This window comes from Nicotiana tomentosiformis, chromosome 1, assembly GCF_000390325.3.
Source record: "Nicotiana tomentosiformis chromosome 1, ASM39032v3, whole genome shotgun sequence".
Lineage (NCBI taxonomy): Eukaryota > Viridiplantae > Streptophyta > Magnoliopsida > Solanales > Solanaceae > Nicotiana > Nicotiana tomentosiformis.
This window is the reverse complement of record NC_090812.1, coordinates 30,357,852-30,382,940: the sequence shown is the minus strand read 5'-3', so window position 1 is coordinate 30,382,940 and position 25,089 is coordinate 30,357,852. Positions and strand designations below refer to the sequence as shown.

At 36.2% G+C, this 25,089-nt stretch overlaps 1 protein-coding gene and 1 long non-coding RNA gene across 2 annotated transcripts; one reads left to right on the top strand and one right to left on the bottom strand.

Moving 5' to 3' along the window:
• Window positions 1-4,858: 4,858 nt before the first annotated feature.
• Window positions 4,859-5,656, bottom strand: LOC138906529 (uncharacterized). Its single transcript, XR_011413956.1, has 2 exons — window positions 5,350-5,656; window positions 4,859-5,285 (listed from the first exon to the last, which is right to left on the bottom strand). It is a non-coding gene; the product is annotated as an uncharacterized lncRNA (long non-coding RNA).
• Window positions 5,657-20,314: 14,658 nt separating this feature from the next.
• LOC138905185 (uncharacterized) lies at window positions 20,315-21,397 on the top strand. Its single transcript, XM_070193692.1, has one exon. It carries the CDS (start codon window positions 20,315-20,317, stop codon window positions 21,395-21,397), a length of 1,083 nt encoding a protein of 360 aa, XP_070049793.1.
• Window positions 21,398-25,089: the final 3,692 nt, after the last annotated feature.

Sequence of the window (25,089 nt, the reverse complement as noted above, 5' to 3'; positions counted from 1 at the left end):
TTTAACTCACCGGAGTGTTGGTACCAAAACACCGGTGAACAGCGAGCCACTCGAAGGCTGTAAAACACACTGGAAAATTTCGTGCAGAAGAAGAAGAAGAAGATCAGAAAATTTCGTAAGGAAAGATTCGGGGATTCAAACTCTATTTATAGAGTTGCTAATAATCCGGGAAAGAAAATGGGCCTGACCGGACCTGACCGGGTCGCGGGTCATAGGTTATTCCGGATTGAATTTTTTGTTAATTATTTAATTAATTAATTAAATAATTAAAAGAAATTTTGTCCAAAAAGATTAATCAATCAAAATCCAAATCCCAATCCCAATCCGAAGCCGAAGCCGAGCGAGCGATGACGACGGCGCGAGGCTTGCCTTCTTCTTAACTCTTTAAGAGTTAGAAGAAGAGCAATTAAATATATACCCATCAAAAGCCTTTTCTTCCTCCAATATGGGACAATGTCCCTTTGCCAAGGAGGAAAACTCAAATATTTTATTTTTCCTCCATTTCTCATTCACCCTTTTTAAGCTACACAAGCTTACAATCCCAATAATCCCCCACATGAATGGGGAATGGCTATAAAATAAAGGAATGCACGGACGCGTGTGTGTTTTACATGCAAGAATTAATTGCATCTGGATAAGTAGGTTTCCCTTTGAACTTTCCGTAGTGAACTTATATCGGATATACTCGGTCAATCGGTAGATTTGATATCTTTGAACCGTCGAGCTTTGTTGTATACCTAGACAACATAAGTCATACAATCAATCATTAACCATCTATGATTCTCACTGTCACACCTCCTTTTTTCCGATGGGGCGATAGGGATATGGGAGTTTTTTCAATTTAAGTGACATTAATCGAAATGAGATTATTTATTTATTTCAGAGTCGCCACTTGGAATAATTTATGGTGTCCCAAGTCACCGATGTATTTTAAATCCCAAATCGAGGAAATTGACTCTATTTTATGGTCCGCGAACACAGAAGACCGGGTAAGGAATTCTATTAACCCGGGAGAAGGTGTGAAGCACTCCCGAGTTCCGTGGTTTTAGCACGGTCGCTTAACAATCAATACTTGGCCTAATTATCTGATTTATTACATATTTAAAGCCTATTGTGCATTTTTACTTTTTAACCGCTTTTAATTATTTATGAAATTATTTCTGGAACAAGTCACGATGTCGTACACTTGTCGTTTTGACACATACCGCAAACCGCGCCACATGAAATGCACCCGCAATTTACAACATGCTTATTTTTATTATTGTTTGAAGTTGTGGTCGAGTCACGTGAAACGCACACTCGAATTGGTGTTGCGTATCATGACTATGCCACGGGAACCGTACCCATAGTCACGATAATTTATTATTAATCGCACCTAAAATATATCTAACGAGTGTTCATAATTGTTCCTAAACTAACTTGAGATTGATTGTGAGGCCAAATTTATGGAATGGGCATTGTGGAAGAAATGTATGATTTAACTATTATTAGCAAGTGACAAATTATAACTATTCCACGGCCCAACAACTGAAGCCCAACACCTTGTTATAGGGTCCAAATCTTCCTAGTTTTAAATCAAAGTCCAAATACTATGTTTCAAAACCACCCGACGGCCCAACGTTAAACCCATTTCCATGTGGCTCATTTCATCAAACCCATGTCATATTATTCTAAACTTCTAAGCATACCTCTAATCTACAACATAAGAATGACATGATACAAATTAAACTAATATTTCGCAAATCAGGACTAAACCAAAAAAATAAAAAAAATAAAAAAAAGATTCACCATTGAGCACTTTAAACAAACAGATTATATGCAAAGTAAATAACATAACTAAGAAAAAATAGATAACAAGACAAAACTAAATAATGAAAATAAAGCAGTAAGGACTAAGGATTCATGTTCTTCTATTGCAGCATATTGATGACAACTTAATAAAATGACAAGATAAAAGGGAACGGATCTTCACCGGTGGAAAACCATGTTTAATGTATTAATAAAGAGAAATCCAAGCCAAGCTTTGTACAATAGAAATAACCATTGAGCTAAGAAAACAGAAACCGAACAACAGCATCAGAACCGAAAACACAAACAGGACCTCAACCGAAAAACTTCTAACTAGAACGGACTTTCAGAGCTCAAACTTCGACTGCGTTTTAACAGTGGTGGAAGCCAACTGTTGAGTTTGTGTTTTCGGTTGGTTTACAGGTGGTTTGAGGTCGGTTTTTTGAAGGAGAAGATGAGCGGCAGCTGCTGCATTTTTCGTCGCATGAAGCAGCGGTATTTTCACTGCTTCTTTGAACTGTTTTAGGAGCTAAACTCGAGCTGTTTCATGGCAGGTTTTACCGGGTTTTAGAGTTGAAGTTTGGGGTGATATATGGTGGGTTTTTTTTTTTGGAGGAGAAGAGCTGGCTTTAATGGAGTTCTATGCATGTGCTTTTCATGTCGATCTCACAGTGAAGGTGAAACCAAGCAAGGAAGAAGGAAGAGAGATCTACTGTTGTTGCTCGCCCGGAGAAGAAGAAGAAGGCACTGCTTGGTTTTTGAGCTCTCCAATCGTTCTCTCTTTTAGATCTCTTTTTCCCCTTCTCCCATTTCCCTTTTTGTTTTCCCAGATCTGTTCTCCCCAATTTGCTCTCACCCCCCGTCCCTCTATTTTCTCCTTTTATTTTTCGTGTGTGTATATATATGCAGTAGGAGTATGAATTGTTGGCCAAGAAAACACTGAGATAAGAGTCTGTGTGGGGTTCCTACTAAAGGAATATTTCTTGTTTCTCCTTGTCATGTGGCGTGTGTGTGATTATAAATTTCAATTGTGCATGAGAGTTTGTTAGCCCATTTTTGTCCAATTGTGGGGTGGGGTCCACATTTAAAGAATCTTCTTTTATTAAATAATCAAACTTCCTTTTCTTAAAAACCAAATGAGAAGAATGTGCATGTGACTTTATAACTAATGAGGAAGAGAGGCGTATTTCCCTCCATTCTTTCTTGATTTTTCTTTTTTACTTTTTATTTTTTTTGCAAATCAAAACAAAGTACTATTCTTAATATGAATCTTTTTATCATTTTAAATTATCTCAAATAAAATCTATAAAATGTCAAATAAGTGCAAAATATGTATATTAAACTTAAAATATATCTACATACTAAAAAGTTACGGAAACTTTAAATATGGTAAAAAATTAGGTGCTCACAGCTGCCCCTCTTTTCTTGAAAACATGAAGAGTTTTCAAGCAAAGACAAAGTGAGCCGTGTGACTAATTTTTGACCATAACGTTTTTCAAAAGAGGAAGAAAATAAAAGGAAAAGGTGCAACCGAGTCCTGATTTTGGACATCCTACATATCCCGGGTTATAAGGGAATCTGGTCGCGTGTAGTTCAAGAGGTGAATGAAGTGATGGAGTGTGTGGAGAGGATGACAGAGTCGAGTGAGATACCGTTCCATCGAGGTTCCGGTCCGCGGTCCTGTTATTACATCAAAATCAAAAAAATGAAAAAGACTAACTAAGCCTGTCACCTATGAGTTACAAGATTCCTATCTATAAGTCTTCTGAAGCTTGATCTTGAGACTTGAATGGTTCTTCATGCAGACTTTTGATTTGAACCTTGCGGCTTGCTAACTGCAGGTGCTGATTCATTCTTCTACAGCTTCTTCGGATCAAGACCGGACATGCAGTGCACGTGTATTCAGCCATGTCTTGAGCAGTTCATGTCTTTCATCGGCTTATGCATTTTGGATTCACTTCTCTTTTTTCTTTTTTCTTTTTTTTTTCTTTTATTCTGGATTGAGACTTCTTCCTTTGGTCATCTCGGACTGTCAGCTCGCATTCTTGAGGCGAGCTTCTGCTACTTCTAACTTGAATTGAATTCTTAAATGACTTCCCTCGTTCTCCAGGTGGGCGTCTGATGACTTAAAACTCGAAATAAATTCCCTCATTCTCCAGGTGGGCGCCTGCTGACTTAAAACATAAATGAATTCCCTCATTTTACAGGTGGGCGCCTGCTGACTTAAAACTTGAAATTAATTCCCTCGTTCTCCAGGTGGGTGCCTGATTACTTAAAACTGAAATGAATTCCCTCGTTCTCCATGTGGGCGCCTGGTACTACAACAAAATAGACAAAACAAAAGAAACTTTTCTTCCCTAGTTTGCACTAGGAAGATTTGTGAGTTATTAGCATAACTATAAATCGCCTATGCTATTGATGAATGATGCAATGTTGAAGACTCTACTAGGATGTGCGTCTCCTAAAGAAATAAAAATCTGAAAAACCCAAACTAGGAAGTGCGTCTCCTAAATTTGAGATTGAGCTTGCGGAAAACTATAAACTAAGCTTGACTAAACTAAAAACTGACCCTATTCTCCAGGCGGGATCCCTGATTTCAAAAAAAATAAAGATTGATAACTTAAGAAAACTAAAAATTGACCTTTTTTTTTTTCAGACTTCCCCTTTTTTTTTTAAACTTATTATCCTAGGAGAAAATTCATCAGACTAGGTCTTTTTTTTGTATCTTAGGAGAAAGATTCATCAGACTAAGATTTCTATTCTAGGAGAAAGATTCATCAGACTAAGACGTTTATCCTAGGAGAAAATTCATCAGACTAGGTTTTCTATCTTAGGAGAATGATTCATCAGACTAAGACGTTTATCCTAGGAGAAAATTTATCAGACTAGGTTTACTATCTTAGGAGAAAGATTCATCACACTAAGATTTTGATCCTAGGAGAAAGTTCATTAGACTAGGCCTTTTTTTGCTATCTTAGGAGAAAGATTCATCAAACTAAGATTTCTATCCTAGGAGAAAGTTCATCAGACTAGGTCTTCAATCTTAGGAGAAAGATTCATCAGACTAAGATTTTCTATCTTAGGAGAATGATTCATCAGACTAAGACGTTTATCCTAGGAGAAAATTCATCAGACTAGGTTTACTATCTTAGGAGAAAGATTCATCAGACTAAGATTTTGATCCTAGGAGAAAGTTCATCAGACTAGGTCTTTTTTGTTATCTTAGGAGAAAGATTCATCAAACTAAGATTTCTATCCTAGGAGAAAGTTCATCAGACTAGGTCTTCAATCTTAGGAGAAAGATTCATCAGACTAAGATTTCTATCCTAGGAGAAAGTTCATCAGACTAGGTCTTCATTCTTAGGAGAAAGATTCATCAGACTAAGATTTCGGTCCTAGGAGAAAGTTCATCAGACTAGGTCTCTTTTTTATTATCTTAGGAGAAAGATTCATTAGACTAAGATTTCGATCCTAGGAGAAAGTTCATCAGACTAGGCCTTCTATCTTAGGAGAATGATTCATCACACTAAGACTTCGATCCTAGGAGAAAGTTCATCAAACTAGGTCCTTTTTTTGTTATCTTAGGAGAAAGATTCATCAGACTAAGACGTTTATCCTAGGAGAAAATTCATCAGACTAGGTTTTCTATCTTAGGAGAATGATTCATCAGACTAAGATTTTTATTGGGAGAAAATCCATCAGACTAGGACTTTTTATCCTAGGAGGAAAAATGTGAAGATCAATGGCAACATTTATGCACACTAGCAAGACAGATAAAGACAAAGATTTGAGAAACTTACATTTGTCGGCTCTTCTCTTCTTCTTTTTTTTCTTTTTTTTTTTTGAAACCCAAATTCCTTGCACTGCTTTATTCCTGTTTCAAACAAAGAAATTTTTGTCAGTTTTAACAGTGGTGGTCGGGGCAGCTTGGCTTTGTGATCATCCAACTTTTGGAAGACTGACTGCATTGGTAGTTGGTTGCACTGCTGGGAGATTCTGTTGTTCCTTACAAGGGACCTTTACTTTCTGTATCAACCCTGATTGTTTCGCTCCCAATGCCATTTGTGTTTTGTGGCTCAATCAGCCTTATCTCAAAAAAGAGATTTCTTTTCTTGGATAACCTTTTCAGATATCTTGAATGGCTTTTGCTTTTGGAGCAATTTTGTCTCTCAGAGAGAATCACAACTGGTAAGTATTTTTTGCACAATGTGCCACTTCATAGTCCTTGTTCGGTACTACAGGGAATCCATGATTAACCTTGAGGTTATCTTTGCTTGCTTTAGCCAAATAGGCTGACAAGAGTCTTTTGGGGGAAACCTTTGTATTGCACGAATCCTCAAGACATGTTGGCTGTAACAACTGAGTGTGCTGGCCAAATTTACTTTGTGCAACTGAAAAGCTGGTAGCAGATTTTGAAATCTTTTCTTGCTTGTTTTGACAAGGACTGACTCAGAGCGAATGACACAATGATGCGAAGAAACAATATTAACAAGAAATACCCCTGTCGGGAAGGAAAAGAGGAAGATTTTATTTTTTTGGGGCAGCTAACCTTTATGATCATGACATGCATTTTGGACTTAGCGGCCTGATCTTTCAAACTGATCAAATCTTTCCTTTTACCATTCCTATGACATTCGAAGCCGGGCTTGTTTGTGCCAATTCTTTGCATCAGCTTCATGACTCACTTTCGACTAGTGGTGCCCCGAGGGGTTTTCACCAACAAGTCTCTCTCATTTATTCATCTCTGCTTACCGTTGTCTTACAGTGCCCGTGAGGGTTTTCACTAGTAAGACTCTCTCATTGTTTCTTCTTTGTTTTCTTTTTTTCTTTTTTCTTTTTTGTGAGCAACTCGATAGTGTTCTATGTCGTGTGACAACTGTTGCTCTTTGCATGCGTCTCTTGGAATTCTTGAAGGCATATCAGGAGGTCTTTATTTGGAAGGTTTTTGGATAGGGTTGGAAAGATGGGTCGGCATGGAGGCTCTAAGTAGACTCAATATGATGGGTTGTACACTTTACAACTCTTGGAACCGACTCTTTCAAAAGTGAAATAAAATCTTTGCCCCAGTTTCAGATATTGGGGATTTTTAGATTTCTTTTTTTTTTTTTAAATTCTTATTTGGTTGGACCGAACCGTGTAAGGCTGCCTACGTATCCTTTTTTAAAAAGAATCAGGTCTAACGTAGTTCAAACATCTAACCTAACTTTTTTTTTATCTCTATCTTTTTTTCCACTTCTTTTTTTTTTCTCTTTTCTTTTTTTTCAAAACAAGTTGCCCCAACTTTTATTTTCTGGGGGCATGAGCTTTTGACTGTTCTTTTCTTCTTCTTCTTCTTTTTACTTGTACTTTCTAAGAGTTGCCCCAGTTTGTACTCTTTCGGCATGGACTTTTATTTTTATTTTTTCATTTTTTTTGGACTTTTAACTCTAAATTAGATTCCAAAAGAGAGTGGTCGAAGAAAATAACACAGGCTCAAAAGGGGTAACAAAGGGTATAAAGTGTTTAGGTAGCACAAAAAGGGCCTCCCAGCCTCGAGAACGCCAAACATATTATCTTTTGCGGTCACAACATTGATGACCATGTTTGTCTTCTTGGTTTGTCGTGGTCGAAAGACACTTTCCATCCCTTAATGTCAAACTTTCCAACAAACTTCAATTGATTCTTTCCCAAACCCGATCTTCACCATGATTTGAAGGTAAAACTTACTCGAGCTTAATTCCAAAGTGTTTCGACTCTTTGTTCAACCTCAAAAATATATTTTTTTCGGTTATCCGATTCAAGATTAAATCAATTTTCTAAGATCTGGCCAAAAGTTTCGCATGCATGTCATATCACTAGAACTAGCGGCGAAAGAACTAAGCATAGAATGAAACAAAGACAAACTATATTTCATTGAATAACGGATAGAAGGATTTGACAATAAGACAAACAAACTGAAATCCGAGTTATGACCCTAAAATAACCCGGCTAATGAAAATAGCAACAAAACGAACAGACAAGACTCACACAAACAAAATAGAGGGATAGAAGGGTTTGACTCAATAAAACAAATAAAATCTAGATCACACCCTAGAATAACCTAGATAATAGAAAAAACATCAAAACAAACTACCAAGATTCCTTCCTAGTGAGGAGGGAATGACTTTTCAATTGCTAAGCTTGACCTTTAGCCACAAATTTGCTCATCAGAATCACCATGGCCTTCTCCAATTTCAGTCGGCAAGTTTTCGAGAGGATTCTCATACTCCATGTCACCACACATCATCCCCACAAAGTGTGCATCATCATGTGCATATAAAGGATTCTGCGTGATATTCTAGGTGTCATTATCTTGGATCACTATCAGTTTTTCCTGGATCATCCTTTCTATTTCTCTTTTCAAATCCCGACAACTTTCAACATTGTGCCCCTGGGCATTGGAATGGTATTCACACCTTTTAGAAAGGTCAAAGTTTCTTGCACGTGGGCCCACATGATTTGGAGGAATAGGTGCAATCATGTCATAATGCTTTAATTTCTCAAACACACTTGCATAGGACTCTCCTATTGGTGTAAAATTATCTTTCAACCTTTGTTCCCCTCTATAACCCTGGCTCCGTTGTGGGTTATATGGCATTTGAAAATTTTGTGGAGACTGGTGGAGATTTTGCGGTACTGGTGCTCGCTTTCTGGGGTGTCTTGCTGGCTGGACAACATAGTGAAATGGAGCAATAGAGTATTGTGGGTTCTGAGGTGGATAGTAGTGCTCAGGGGAATCATCGAAAACCTGATGAGGCTGCTCATACCTTCGAGATGTTCTCTTAGGACCTCTTCTCGACCTTATTGTCATCATGGTTTCTTCATCCTTCTCATTCGTGTCACTAAAATTATCAGATTCAATCTTTACAGCCTGAGTTGTAGCTTTGAGAACTGCTTGACTTATAATTTTGCCTGTCTTAAGGCCATTCTCAACCATTTCCCCAATTTTGATTGCTTCCAAGAAGGATTTGCCAACTGCAGACATCATGTTTTGAAAATAATCTGGCTCTTGAGCCTGAAGGAAGACAATGATTAGCTCGTGGTCATCCATGGGTGGCTTAACTCTAGTTTCTTGCTCTCTCCATTTAATGGCATATTCCCTGAAGCTTTCAGTCGATTTCTTCTTCAAGTTAGAAAGGGAATTGCGGTCTAGGGCGATGTCGATATTGTACTGGAATTGTCTGATGAAGGCCCGAGCCATGTCATCCCAGACATGCCAGTGAGAGGTGTCTTGATCAATAAATCATTCAGAGGCCACCCCTGTCAAGCTTTCCCCAAAATAAGCCATTAGCAATTCTTCATTTCTTCCCGCACCTCTTAGCTGATTGCAATACCTTTTCAAGTGAGCTATGGGGTCGCCGTGTCCATCATACTTTTCAAATTTGGGGATCTTGAAACCAAGTGGCAAACGAACATCGGGGAATATACAGAGATCCTTAAAGGCAACACTCTTCTTACCTGCCAACCCTTGTATATTTTTCAACTGTTGTTCTAAGCTTTTCATTCTTTGGGTCATTTCTTCCTGTGCCATCTTACGGGCAGGATTCTCAATCTTTGCAGGAAGATCGAATAGGTACGAGTGGTACTCAGGAGAATGGTATTATTCTTGTTGGGTAGCAAATTGTGACTCGTGAGTTTTCTTTTGCACCACCGTCGGTTGTGGGATGGTGAAGACAGGTATAACAATAGTGGTTGTCTGATTGGTTGTCAATGGCACACTTTGGGAGCGCGCAAAAGAAGTTTCAGTTGTAGTCATACAGTTGGGATAAAGACTAAACCCAGGTGGATAGGATTGATCGGGCAATGAGACCGGAATGGTAGTAGTCGAAATGGATGTGAACTCTAGGAAACCATGAATAGAAAAAGGCGGTCCTTGGCCATTGGCCCATGCTTGACACATTTCAGTCATTTGCTGCTTCAGTACTCTATTTTCCTCAACCACAGTAGACTCATGTAGAACCCACTGACCCTGAGTCTCTTGAGCACTTGTAACAGCTTCGATGCCAGTTGTCAATGGCATTTTTCCCTTGGATATTGTGTTGCCAACTTACCACAAACCGACCACCTCAAACTTTTTCTATGATTCAAAACAAGAGACACGTTAGAATGGACTCAGTCGGTCCTTATTATAATCATCATTTTTATTTTATTTTTACATTTATTTATTTTTTTGGTAGATCGAACCTGATGTGAGTTGCCTACGTATCATGTGGGAACATGAATCAGATCGTGCGTAGTTTGGAAGGATCAGAAATAAGGTAAATAAACGAACTCTTTTTGGATTTTGATTTTTTCTTTTTAATTTCCGAAAGAAAGACTTATAAAGAAGAAAGAAAATATTTTTGGAATTTGATTATTTTTTCTAATTTTTTTTCCGATAGGACTTCTATATAAGAAAGAAAAATATTTTTTGGCTTTTGATTTTTATTTTTTTTTGAATTTTTTGGGAGAAAGTCTTTCTAAAAAAAAGGTAGAAAATATTTTTTTTTGGATTTTAATTTCATTTGTTTTCTTTTTCTAATGAAAGACTCCTACAAATAAAATATTTTTTTTTGGTTTAAAATTATTTTTTAATCTTTTATTTGTTTGGGATTTTCTTTAAAAAAAGACTCCTAAAAGAAGGAATTAAAGGAAATATTTTTGGATTTTTAAAAATGGGGTCTCAAAGAAAGACTTTCTAAAGAAGGAAATAAAGGAAAATATTTTTAGATTTTTGAAAATTGGGGGCCGGAACCGATTAGGTTTGCCTACGTATCTCACTGCCAGTTTTGACGGAACAAGGGAAACAATGACTTTTGAAAGCATTGGCTTATTTTCTCTCTTCTTTTTTTTCAAAATTTCCACAGAGTTGCGAAATGTTTCAAATACCTACCTCACTCTTATTTTTTTTTCTTGATTTTCTTTTCCTATTCTAGAAGCCGATCAACATACAAGCCGAAGCAAATAAAAACACAAGTAGCACGTAAAATGCATCAGGATGGTCTTTTAATTTTTGGGTACACCTCTCCTAGACGGACCCAACCCCTGTGTTGAGTCCCTAAGGTCAAATACACGTGATGCAGACAAACGTTCCTACTAGGGATCCAGCATGAGGCTATGTTATTCTAAGTTTGAATCCTGAAGTGTATTGTTCTAGACCTGGCTTACCCGAGCGGACAACTCGAGCCGGGGAGCCGGGGGGGGCAACGTACCGGTAACCAAAAGGCCATCCGGCTTTGTAACTGATCCGATCCTCGTTCTAAATTAGGATATGACACTAACAGAAAAGAAGTCACGCCAGCGTGCACTTCCCAGAAGATTTAGAGAGAAGAAGGGTTTCGTGACAGTTTATATACAGTCCAAACAATATCAAAGCGGTAAAAAGAGGCATTTAGCACATTAGGCTCAAACACGTAAAAATCAGATAATAAGTAAAAGCCAAGTATAACAGTCATCTAAGCTCGAATTCTGAACCCTGAACCAGAGATTCTGGGTTCGATCCCCAGCAGAGTCGCCAGAGCTATCACACCTCCTTTTTCCCGATGGGGCGATAGGGATAGGGGAGTTTTTCCAATTTAAGTGACATTAATCGAAATGGGATTATTTATTTATTTCAGAGTCGCCACTTGGAATAATTTATGGTGTCCCAAGTCACCGATGTATTTTAAATCCCAAATCGAGAAAATTGACTCTATTTTATGGTCCGCGAATACAGAAGACCGGGTAAGGAATTCTGTTAACCCGGGAGAAGGTGTGAAGCACTCCCGAGTTTCGTGGTTTTAGCACAGTCGCTTAACAATCAATACTTGGCCTAATTATTTGATTTATTATATATTTAAAGTCTATTGTGCATTTTTACTTTTTAATCGCTTTTAATTATTTATGAAATTATTTCTGGAACAAGTCATGATGTCGTACACTTGTCGTTTTGACACATACCGCAAACCGCGCCACATGAAATGCACCCGCGATTTACAACATGCTTATTTTTATTATTGTTTGAAGTTGTGGTCGAGTCACGTGAAACGCACACTCGAATTGGGATTGCGTATCATGACTATGCCACGGGAACCGTACCCATAGTCACGATGATTTATTATTAATCGCGCCTAAAACATATCTAACGAGTGTTCATAATTGTTCCTAAACTAACTTGAGATTGATTGTGAGGCCAAATTTATGGAATGGGCATTGTGGAAGAAATGTATGATTTAACTATTAATAGCAAGTGACAAATTATAACTATTCCACGGCCCAACAACTGAAGCCCAACACCTTGTTATAGGGTCCAAATCTTCCTAGTTTTAAATCAAAGTCCAAATACTATATTTCAAAACCACCCGACGGCCCAACGTTAAACCCATTTCCCTGTGGCTCATTTCATCAAACCCATGTCATATTATTCTAAACTTCTAAGCATACCTCTAATCTACAACATAAGAATGACATGATACAAATTAAACTAATATTTCGCAAATCAGGACTAAACCAAAAAAATAAAAAAAATAAAAAAAAGATTCACCATTGAGCACTTTAAACAAACAGATTATATGCAAAGTAAATAACATAACTAAGAAAAAATAGATAACAAGACAAAACTAAATAATGAAAATAAAGCAGTAAGGACTACGGATTCATGTTCTTCTATTGCAGCATATTGATGACAACTTAATAAAATGACAAGATAAAAGGGAACGGACCTTCACCGGTGGAAAACCATATTTAATGTATTAATAAAGAGAAATCCAAGCCAAGCTTTGTACAATAGAAATAACCATTGATCTAAGAAAACAGAAACCGAACAACAGCATCGGAACCGAAAACACAAACAGGACCTCAACCGGAAAACTTCTAACTAGAACGGACTTTCAGAGCTCAAACTTCGACTGCGTTTTAACAGTGGTGGAAGCCAACTGTTGAGTTTGTGTTTTCGGTTGGTTTACAGGTGGTTTGAGGTCGGTTTTTTGAAGGAGAAGATGAGCGGCAGCTGCTGCATTTTTCGTCGCCTGAAGCAGCGGTATTTTCATTGCTTCTTTGAACTGTTTTAGGAGCTAAACTCGAGCTGTTTCATGGCAGGTTTTGCCGGGTTTTAGAGCTGAAGTTTGGGGTGATATATGGTGGTTTTTTTTTTGGAGGAGAAGAGCTGGCTTTAATGGAGTTCTATGCATGTGCTTTTCATGTCGATCTCACAGTGAAGGTGAAACCAAGCAAGGAAGAAGGAAGAGAGATCTACTGTTGTTGCTCGCCCGGAGAAGAAGAAGAAGGCACTGCTTGGTTTTTGAGCTCTCCAATCGTTCTCTCTTTTAGATCTTTTTTTTCCCTTCTCCCACTTCCCTTTTTGTTTTCCCAGATATGTTCTCCCCAATTTGCTCTCACCCACCCGTCCCTCTATTTTTCGTGTGTGTATATATATGCAGTAGGAGTATGAATTGTTGGCCAAGAAAATACTGAGATAAGAGTCTGTGTGGAGTCCCTACTAAAGGAATATTTCTTATTTCTCCTTGTCATGTGGCGTGTGTGTGATTATAAATTTCAATTGTGCATGAGAGTTTGTTAGCCCATTTTTGTCCAATTGTGAGGTGGGGTCCACATTTAAAGAATCTTCTTTTATTAAATAATCAAACTTCCTTTTCTTAAAAACCAAATGAGAAGAATGTGCATGTGACTTTATAACTAATGAGGAAGAGAGGCGTATTTCCCTCCATTCTTTCTTGATTTTTCTTTTTTACTTTTTATTTTTTTTGCAAATCAAAACAAAGTACTTTTCTTAATATGAATCTTTTTATCATTTTTAATTATCTCAAATAAAATCTATAAAATGTCAAATAAGTGCAAAATATGTATATTAAATTTAAAATATATCTACATACTAAAAGGTTACGGAAACTTTAAATATGGTAAAAAATTAGGTGCTCACACTCACGATTGTGTTCGCTTCAGCCATGAACACTGCCTGGTTTCATGAGTGCTTAGAGAATGGGCCTTTACTTTCATTCTCCTTGAAGCGGCTTACACTTCACACTCACATAGGTGATTTCTAAATGTGTAATCCTATAGACACACTATCTGGTCATATCCTGCCAGACTTAGCAAATCATTAAAAAATCTTTAAGCTTTGTTGACTCATCAAAAAGCCTTAATACTTTACCTCGATTTCTGAACATTGTCTTCATCACGAGAATGGGTTGAGTTATTTGACAATGTTGAATCATCATTCATAACTTTGTTTTATCTCTTTGAACCTAGCTCGTGGGATCTCCAGTATGCTAGGTAGAGTTACCGCCATGATGACTTGTCCTAGACCTTAACCTCATTCCCTTTAATGATCTTTCAACTGCCTCTCTAGATAGGCCTTTTATAAGTAGATCCGACACATTATCTCTTGACTTTACATAGTCAATTATGATAACACCACTAGAGAGTAGTTGTCTAACGGTATTGTGTCTCCGTCGTATATGACGAGATTTTCCGTTATACATAACGCTCCCTGCCCTGCCTATTGCCGCTTGACTATCACAATGTATACAAATAGGTGCCAAAGGTTTGGGCCAAAATGAAATATCTTCCAAGAAATTTCGGAGCCATTCAGCTTCTTCACCGGCCTTATCTAAAGCTATGAATTCAGATTCCATTGTAGAACGGGCGATGCATGTTTGTTTGGATGATTTCCAAGACACTGCTCCACCCCCAATTGTGAAAATATATCCACTCGTGGATTTAACTTCAGATGATCCAGTGATCCAAGTTGCATAACTATATCCCTCGATCACGGAGGGATATTTGTTATAATGTAAAGCGTAATTTTGGGTATGTTTGAGATACCCCAAAACTCGTTTCATTGCCGTCCAATGTATGTGATTGGGATTACTTGTAAACCGACTCAGTTTACTAATAGCATATGCTATATCTGGTCGCGTACAATTCATGATATACATCAAACTTCCCAATACTCTTGCATAGTCGAGTTGTGAGTCACTTTCACCTTCATTCTTTTGAAGTGCATACCTCACGTCAATTGGAGTCTTGGCAATTTTGAAATTTAAATATGTGAACTTGTCAAGTACCTTTTCAATGTAGTGAGACTGAGATAATGCTAGACCTTGTGGAGTCTTGTGAATTCTGATTCCTAAGATCACATCAGCAACTCCTAAGTCTTTCATATCGAATTTGCTAGCCAACATGCGCTTAGTAGCATTTATATCTGCCATGTTTTTGCTCATTATCAACATGTCATCAACATATAAACAAACAATGATTTCATGACCTGGAGTATTTTTAATGTAAACACATTTGTCGCACTCGTTGATTTTAAACCCACTTGCCAACATTGTTTGGTCAAATTTGGCATGCCATTGTTTAGGTGCTTGTTTAAGTCCATAAAGCGACTTAACAAGTTTGCACACTTTCTTTTCTTTACTAGGAACCACAAAACCCTCAGGTTGTTCCATGTAAATCTCTTCCTCTAATTATCCATTTAAGAAAGCTGTTTTAACATCCATTTGATGGATTTCAAGACCATACACGGCCGCTAGTGTCACTAACACCCTAATAGATGCTATCCTCATTACTGGCGAGTAAGTGTCAAAGTAATCAAGGCCTTCCTTTTGTCTATAACCTTTGACAACAAGTCTTGCCTTATATTTGTCAATAGTTCCATCAGCTTTCACTTTCTGTTTAAAGATCCATTTCGAACCTAAAGGCTTATTTCCCGTAGGAAGATCTACCAATTCTCATGTATGGTTATCCAAAATTGATTAAATCTCACTATTGACTGCCTCTTTCCAAAATGCTGAATCAGAAGATGACATAGCTGCTTTAAAAGTTTGAGGCTCATTTTTAAGCAAGAATGTCACAAAATCTAGTCCAAAGGAAGTAGATGTTCTTTGACGTTTGCTACGCCTTGGATCTTCTATACTTGGAGTATTTTCCTTTGGTTCTTCCCGAGGTCGTTTAGGTCTTTCACTTAATGACTCACATTCAGTTTTATACGGATAGATACTTTCAAAGAATTCAGCATTATCTGATTCCATTACCGTATTAACGTGAATTTTGGGATTATCGGATTTATGAACCAAAAACCGACATGCTTTACTGTTTGTAGCATATCCAATGAAAATGCAATCAATAGTTTTTGGTCCTATTTTAACTCTTTTAGGTAAAGGAACTTGTACCTTTACTAAACACCCCCACACTTTAAAATATTTCAAGTTGGATTTTCTTCCTTTTCATTTTTCAGATGGAATAGATTGCGTTTTGTTGTGGGGTACTCTGTTGAGTATTCGGTTAGCTGTAAGGATAGCTTCGCCCCACAAACTCTGCGGTAATCCAGAACTTATTAATAAAGAATTTATCATTTCCTTTAATGTTCGATTTTTCCTTTCCGCAATTCCATTGGATTGAGGTGTGTAAGGTGCAGTAGTTTGATGGATAATTCCATATTCCGAACATATTTTTGTAAATGGAAATTCATATTCTCAACCCCTATCACTTCTAATCATTTTGATCTTTTTATTCAATTGATTCTCCACTTCATTCTTGTATTGCTTAAATGCTTCAATTGCTTCATAATTACTATTAAGCAAATAAACATAATAATATCGAGTGCAATCGTCAATAAAAGTAATAAAATACTTTTTCCCACCTCGAGATGGTGTCGACTTCATATCACAAATATCAGTATGAATTAAGTCTAAAAGATTTGAATTCCTTTCAATAGACTTATAAGGATGTTTTACAAACGTAGACTCAATACATATTTGATATTTTAATTTATTACACTCGAATTTAGGCAATACTTTTAAATTAATTAACTTCCGCAAGGTTTTGTAATTGACATATCCTAAACGAATATGCCATAAATCATTTGACTCCAATAAATAAGAAGAAGCTGAAATTTTATTCATACTGTCAACAACCATTACATTTAGTTTGAAGAGGCCCTCTGTGAGGTAACCCTTTCCAACATACATTTCATTCTTGCTTACAACAACTTTATCAGAAACAAATATACATTTGAATCCATTCTTAACGAGCAAAGAAGTAGAAATTAAATTCTTCCTAATAGTAGGAACATGAAGAACGTTGTTGAGCGTTAACACCTTGCCGGAAGTCATCTTCAGGAATATCTTCCCATAACTTTTAATCTTGGTTGTTGCAGTATTTCCCATGGAAAGCTCTTCTTCGGGACCAACAGTAGAGTAAGTCGCAAATACTTCCTTGACATCACAAACATGTCGAGCGGCTCCAGAGTCAATCCATCACTCCTTCGGATTTTCAACTAGGTTGCATTCCGAAAGCATTGCACACAGATCATCAATGTCATCATTCTTCTCCACTATGTTGGCCTGTCCCTTCTTCTTATACTTTTTCGGGAGAGGACAATCAGGGGCTTTGTGACCGGTTTTTCTATAATTATAGCAGCTGCCCTTGAATTTCTTTTTGTTCTGCTCCTTAGTCTGTCCAGAAGACCTCTTTCTCTTCTTACTTTTTGGAGCAGTCTCCTCAACGATATTAGCTCCCATGATCGTTGAATTTTCACGAGATTTCTTCTCGGCTGTTTTGTTGTCTTCCTCAATCTTGAGACGAATCACAAGATCTTCCAACTTCATTTCTTTGCGCTTGTGCTTAAGATAGTTCTTGAAATCTCTCCACGAATGAGGCAATTTTTCAATCATTGCAGCCACTTAAAATGCTTCATCCACGACCATACCTTCAACAATAAGGTCATGAAAAATAAGTTGAAGCTCCTGAACTTGGGTTCCAACAGTTTTGTTGTCTATCATTTTATAGTCTAGAAACTTGGCAACCACGAACTTCTTCAAGCATGCATCTTCAGTTTTGTACTTCTTCTCAAGTGCGTCCCATAATTCTTTCAAAGTATTCATCGCACTGTACACATTGTACAAGTCATCCTCTAAAGCGCTTAAGATATAGCATTTGTAAAGAAAATTTGCCTGCTTCCATGCCTCAACAATCATAAATTTTTTGTTGTCCGGCATGTCCGCAGCAGGCACTGGAGGTTCTTCACTAGTGAATTTCTGCATACCAAGTGTGGTAAGCCAGAAGAACACCCTTTGCTGCCATCCTTTGAAGTTGGCTCCGAAAAATTTCCCTGATTTCTCTACAGGTGGAACAACAGTCCGGCTTGACGAGGCTATCGTCGTTGCTGCAACAGTCGCAGAAGAATTTCCGTTATCAATTGCCATTTCTCACTGTAAACAACAGAAGAGTTCAATTAATGGCAAAACCAGAACAGTAAATAATACTATTATTAACAACAAACAGTATGTATAATAAATAAAACCGAAGTTTTTTATATACTGTTTCACAGAAAACGATGAAATTTTTATGTTCTTCAAATCGTTTTCTGAATTTCAATATTCTGATGAAGTTTTTATATCTTCAAATCAGAATAGTTAAATTCAGAAGGAGTAGAAAATCACACAGGTTTTAATCTCCACAAACAAAATACAGAATAAATTAATTTTCTTAAGATTGTTATAAATTTGTATTGCTGTAATAAACAATTAAAATTTCTGAAATATATAAACAAAACAGAAAGTTAGTAATACTTGTTTAACGAAATAAATTCTGGAAAAACAGTATAAGAATAAATCGAGCCCACTGAATACACAGTGTGTCCTTAAGAAAATTATTTCCCTCAAGTACCGGAGGTGCTGGAATATATCCTCCCGGGATAGATCGATTTAACTCACCGGAGTGTTGGTACAAAAACGCCGGTGAATAGCGAGCCACTCGAAAGCTGTAAAACACACTGAAAAATTTCGTGCAGAAGAAGAAGAAGAAGAAGATCAGAAAATTTCGTAAGGAAAGATTCTGGGATTCAAACTCTATTTATAGAGTTGCTGGCATTGTATCTGAAAAGGTTTGCAACCTTTCAGAAACAACCATGGCTGTTGGCACAAGTTGTTTGAAATATTGCGGGAAAATGGATTTAAAATAATCCGAAAAAGAAAACGGGCCTGACCGGACCGGGTCGTGGGTCATGGGTTATTCCGGATTGAATTTTTTTGTTAATTATTTAATTAATTAATTAAATAATTAAAAGAAATTTTGTCCAAAAATATTAATCAATCAATCGATCTTTGACCAAATCCAAATCCGAATCCGTATCCGAAGCCGAAGCCGAGCGAGCGACGACGATGACGGCGCGAGGCTTGCCTTCTTCTTCTTAATTAATTCGAGGCTTGAATTTTAATTAATTAAATAATTGAAAGGAATTTTGTTCAAAAAAATTAATCAATCAATCTTTGAACAAATCCAAATCCGAATCCGAATCCGAAGCCGAAGCCGAAGCCGAAGCCGAAGCCGAGCGACGACGACGACAGCGCGAGGCTTGCCTTCTTCTTAACTCTTTAAGAGCTAGAAGAAGAGCAATTATGTATATACCCATAAAAAATCTTTTCTTCCTCCAATATGGGACAATGTCCCTTTGTCAAGGAGGGAAACTCAAATATTTTATTTTTCCTCCATTTTTCATTCACCCTCTTTAATCTATACAAGCTTACAATCCCAACATTTCGTTGGTAGAATAACACAGAAAAAAGTTATATACACTATCATATTTAAAATTGTTATAAGAAAAATCAAATTACGGTGGATGTCTACTCTTCCTCCATGATCTTAATCTCAAATGTTTGACATATTGACATATTTTTCTTTACTTTTCATGCCTATATAAAGCCCTTGTAATAGATAGAAAAATACACACAATTAAAAAAGAAAATCTCTTCCTTCTCTCTATCTTTATTTCTTGTTCATGTTTTACTAAATTGCTGTTATTTCATAGCACGTTATCAGCACGAATTAGCTTCTACTCAAATCTGATCTGGCACACACTAGGTACCACCACTCTGCTATCTGGTATGTTTCTTTTAAAGTTGTCATAGCATTGTTATTACGTCTAAAGAATTTTCTTTTTCCCAAGGTTGATTGTTAATCTGCACATATACCAATTAATTTAGATGTTACCATTCTTTAAATATTTTTAACCAATCAATTCTATGCTTATGTAAACTCTATTACATGGACTTAGTTATTCTGGTAACCACATAAAAATGATGCATCCATATAATTTGTGGTTTAAGACACTATACAGTTATTTTTTTAAGTATACTGCCAACAAGTTTTAAAATAATTATATATTGGCATTTTATTCAAAATTTTAAAATATATACAGATGTAATATTTAGATTGTAAGATCATTTTAAAATTGTTATTAAGATATTATAAGAAAATATAGAATACGTATATCAAATCATTCCGTAGCAAGACTTTGCCATAATTACAGCTGAGCTTTACCTCTTTTTTTGTTTGTTTTTCTCTCAATTCAATTAAGAATCTGCCACAGAAATTTTCGGTTAATTTTATTGATTCAAAAATTTATTTAGTTCTGTTTATATAAATATGAATACCATATTACATGACTTATTTTTATTTTTATTTTATTTTTCTTGTTTCATAATTATCCAAATTGCTTCTAATTTATCTATTTTTTTAATGATTCATTATGTCGAATTTATCAAAGCTTAAATTTGTAGCACTTAACATCTCCGAAAAGCATTATTTATCATGGGTCCTTGATGCTAAAATTCACCTTGCTGCAAAAGCTCTTGAAAGTACTATTATACAAGGAAATAAAATATCAAGCCAGGATAAAGCAAAGGCTATGATTTCCCTTCGTCGTCATCTCGATGAAGAGTTAAAGATTGAATATTTAACCCTAAAAGATCCATTTGAATTATGGATCAATTTAAAGGAACGATATGACCATCTTAAGGCAACGATATTGCTAAGAGCTCGATATGAATGGATTCACTTACGGTTACAAGATTTTAAAACTGTAAGTGAATATAATTCTGTTGTATTTAGGATAACTTCCCAACTTAAATTATGTGAAAAAATTGTGAATGATGAGGATTTAATAGAAAAGACTCTTTCTACTTTTCATGCCTCAAATATGGTATTGCAGCAACAATACCGTGAAAAGGGTTTAAAAAAATATTCTGAATTAATCTCATGCCTCCTGGTGGCTGAGCAACATAATACCCTTTTAATGAAAAATTATGAAGCACGTCCCTCGGGATCTGCACCATTTTTCGAAGTGAATATGATAGCAGCTACTCAAAAGTCTGAAAGAAGACAAAATCATTATCGTGGTCGTGGCCGTGGCCATAGTCCTGGACGTGGACATGGACATGGACATGGAGAGGGACGAAATAATTATCGCCATCATAGTGAAAATAAACAAGAGAACAATAAGGATCCTCAAAATAATCCTTTACAAGGCAGAGTTAATATTTGTCACAGGTGTGGTATGAAAGGTCATTGGGCACGTGTTTGTCGTACACCTGACCATTTTGTCAAACTTTATCAAACATCCAATAAAAGAAAAGATAACAATGTGGAGGCACACTTGACTTTTCAAAATAATGATGATAAATCAGGTCGCTCAAACAAATATGATGATGCTGAGGCAAATCTTGCATATAAAGATGATGATTTTGGAGGCCTTACAAATAATACTCATTTAGGAGATGGAGACTTCTTTGAGGATATTGACCGAAGAAGTGATTATCTTACTGGGGAATAAAGCTTTAAGAAAAGTTGTTATTTTCATATTATGTCTTTATGTAGTTTGTTCTTCTTAGTGTACTTTCCTAAATCATCATATATGCTAGTTTTAACATTCCTCGTGTAATTTCTAATGTTTCTTTTATTTCTAGTCTTTCGTATTTCTTATGATGTATTTTTTGTTTATTTATGAAGAATATAAAAATTACCCAGTCTTCAGTTAGATCCAAGATCAATAAAGATGATATATGTCTTTTGGATAGTGCTACAATACATACTATTTTAAGAGATACGAGATATTTCTCTTATTTGGTGATGAAAGAAGTCAATGTTAATACAATATCTGGTAGTACAAAACTAATTGAAGGCTCAGGAAGAGCAAATTTATTACTATTCAGAGGAACAAATTTGGCTATTAATGAAGCATTATATTGTAGTAAGTCTCAAAGAATTTACTAAGTTTTAAAGATATTCGTCAAAATGGATATCACATTCAGACTACAAATAATGAAAAGATTGAATATCTTTATATTACTACAATAAAGTCGGGTAAGAAATATGTGCTTGAAATGTTACCCGCTCTTTCCTCCGGCTTATATTACACAAGTATTAGCAGGATTGAAACGCATGCCCTAGTAAATGAAAAGTTTACTAATCAAGATAATTTTATTATTTGGCATGACCGGTTGGGTCATCCTGGTTCTACTTTGATGCGTAAAATAATTGAGAATTCACATGGACATTCAATGAAGAACCAAAAGATTCTTCAATTTAAGGATTTCTCTTATGCTGCATGTTCTCAAGGCAAATTAATTATTAGACCATCAACTATTAAAGTTAGGATGGAATCCCCTATATTTCTGAAACATATACAGGGTGATATATATGGGCCCATTCACCCTCCATGTGGACCATTCATATATTATATAGTTTTGATAGATGTATCTACAAGATGGTCACATGTGTGCTTATTATCAACTAGCAATATGGCATTTGCGAGATTATTGGCTCAAATAATAAACTAAGAGCACAATTTCCAGATTATACAATTAAGACAATCCGTCTTGATAATGCTGGTGAGTTTACATCTCAGGCCTTTACTGATTATTGTATATCAACTGGGATAACAATTGAGCATCTGGTTGCTCATGTTCATACACAAAATGGTCTGGCGGAATCATTGATCAAACGCCTCCAATTAATTGCTATACCAATGCTTATGAGAACAAAACTCCTCATTTCAGTATGAGGTCATGCTATTTTGCATGCAGCAACATTTGTGCGGATAAGGCCCACAAGTTATCATAAATTCTCCCCATTGCAATTGGCTTTTGGTGAGGAGCCAGATATTTCCCATTTTAGAATCTTTGGTTGCACGGTATATGTTCCAGTTGCTTCACCACAACGCATAAAGATGAGTCCCCAAAACAAGGTTAGGGATATATGTTGGGTATGAATCTCCTTCTATTATAAAATATCTGGAGCCTATGACTGGAGATTTATTTACGGTAAGATTTTCTGATTGTCATTTTGATGAATCATTATACCCTACATTAGGGGGAAAAAATAAGCAACTGAGAAAAGAGATAGATTGGAATGTATTATCACTATCTCATTTAAATCCTCAAACAAATCAATGTGAACAAGAGGTTCAAAAGATAATTCATTTGTAAAATATTATAAATCAACTGCCAGATACATTCACTAACCTACCAAGGGTGACTAAGTCACATATTCCAGCTGCTAATGCTCCAATTCGAGTTGATATCCCGGTAGGACAATCAATTAAAGCAAATGAGTTTAAACCACTATTGAAACGTGATACACCAATCGGTTCTTAGGATAAAAATCCTCAAAAAAGAAAAGGAGCAAATGATCAAAGTGATCATAATACGGAGGTAGTGACTCAAGAAGAGCACAAAGACATAATAAATGATAAAACCTCAAGGGAGGTTCAGGTACCTGAAAATGATGAGAATAGAGAGATTTCAATAAGTTATGTCTCAAAAGAAAAAAGATGGAACCAAGATAATATTGTTATTGATAGCATTTTTGCTTATAATGCTATTGAAATAATGCAACAAAATGAGGATCTTGAACCAAAATATGTCGATGAATGTAGACAGAGAAATGATTGGCCAAAATAGAAAGACGCTATCCAGGCAGAATTAACTTCACTTGCGAAACGTGAAGTTTTTGGGTATGTAGTCCAAACACATAATACTGTTAAGTGTGTTGGCTATAAATGGGTCTTTATAGGTACAAAGATACAAGGCACGCCTTGTTGCGCAAGGATTTTCACAAAGGCCTGGTATCAATTTTGAAAAGACGTATTCTCCTGTTATGGATGCTATAACGTTCCGTTATCTCATTAGTTTTGTTGTCCATAAAAAACTTGACATGCATTTAATGGATGTGATTACAACCTACCTTTACGACTTATTTGATAATGAGATATACATGAAAATTTCCGAGGGATTTAAAATGCCTGACGCACATAATTCAAAGTCCTGGGAAATATTTTAAATCAAATTGTAAAGATCTTTGTATGGTCTAAAGTAATCAGAAAGAATGTGGTATAATCGCCTTAATGAGTATTTATTAAAGGAATGTTATATAAATGATGCCATTTGTCTATGTGTTTTTATAAAGAAAATAACATCAAAGTTTGTTGTACTTGCTGTATATGTTGATGACATAAACCTTATTGGAACTCTTACAGAACTCCAAAAGACAATTGATTATTTAAAGAAGGAATTCGAGATGAAAGATCTCGGAAAGACAAAGTTATGTCTTGGTTTGCAAATTGAACATTTGGCAAACAGGACTTTTGTTCATCAATCTACCTAGATAGAAAAGGTATTAAAATAGTTTTATATGGATGGAGCACATCCATTAAGTACTCCGATGATTGTTTGATCACTTGATGTGAATAAGTACCTGTTCTGACCTCAAGAAAAGAATGAAGAGATTCTTGGTCCTGAAATACCATATCTTAGTGCAATTGGTGCACCAATGTATCTTGCTAACACTACAAGGCCTGGCATAACTTTTTCAGTTAATGTCTTAGCAAGATATAGCTCTGCTCCTATAAGGAGACATTGGAGTGGAATCAAACACATATTGCGATATCTAAAAGGAACTATCGATATGGGATTATTTTATGGCAATGATTGCAGTCCCGATCTTGTTGGTTATGCCGATGCTAGGTATTTATCTGACCCATACAAGACTCGATCTCAAACAGGCTATGTGTTTATATGTGGAGGCACTGTCATATCTTGGCGATCGACTAAGCAATCAATCGTGGCTACTTCATCTAATCATGCTGAGATAATTGCTATTCATGAAGCAAGTCGAGAATGTGTATGGTTGAGGTCTATAATACATCTTATTAGAGACAAATGTGATTTGAAGTGTGACAAACTACCCACAATTTTGTATGAAGACAATGCAACATTCATAGCCCAATTGAATGGAGGATTCATAAAAGGAGATAGGACAAAGCATATTTTACTAAAGTTATTTTTCACATATGATCTTCAAAAGAATGGTGATAACAATGTGCAACAGATTCGTTCAAGTAATAATATGACTGATTTGTTCACCAAATCTCTACCGACGTCAACCTTCAAGAAACTAGTGTACAAGATTGGGATGCAAAGGCTCAAGGATGTGAATTGATGCTCTCATCAGGGGAGTTAATACACG

Excerpts from the sequence above, each read along its gene's own strand:
- LOC138905185 (XM_070193692.1), top strand. The coding sequence starts at position 20,315 with ATGTCGAATTTATCAAAGCTTAAATTTGTAGCACTTAACATCTCCGAA.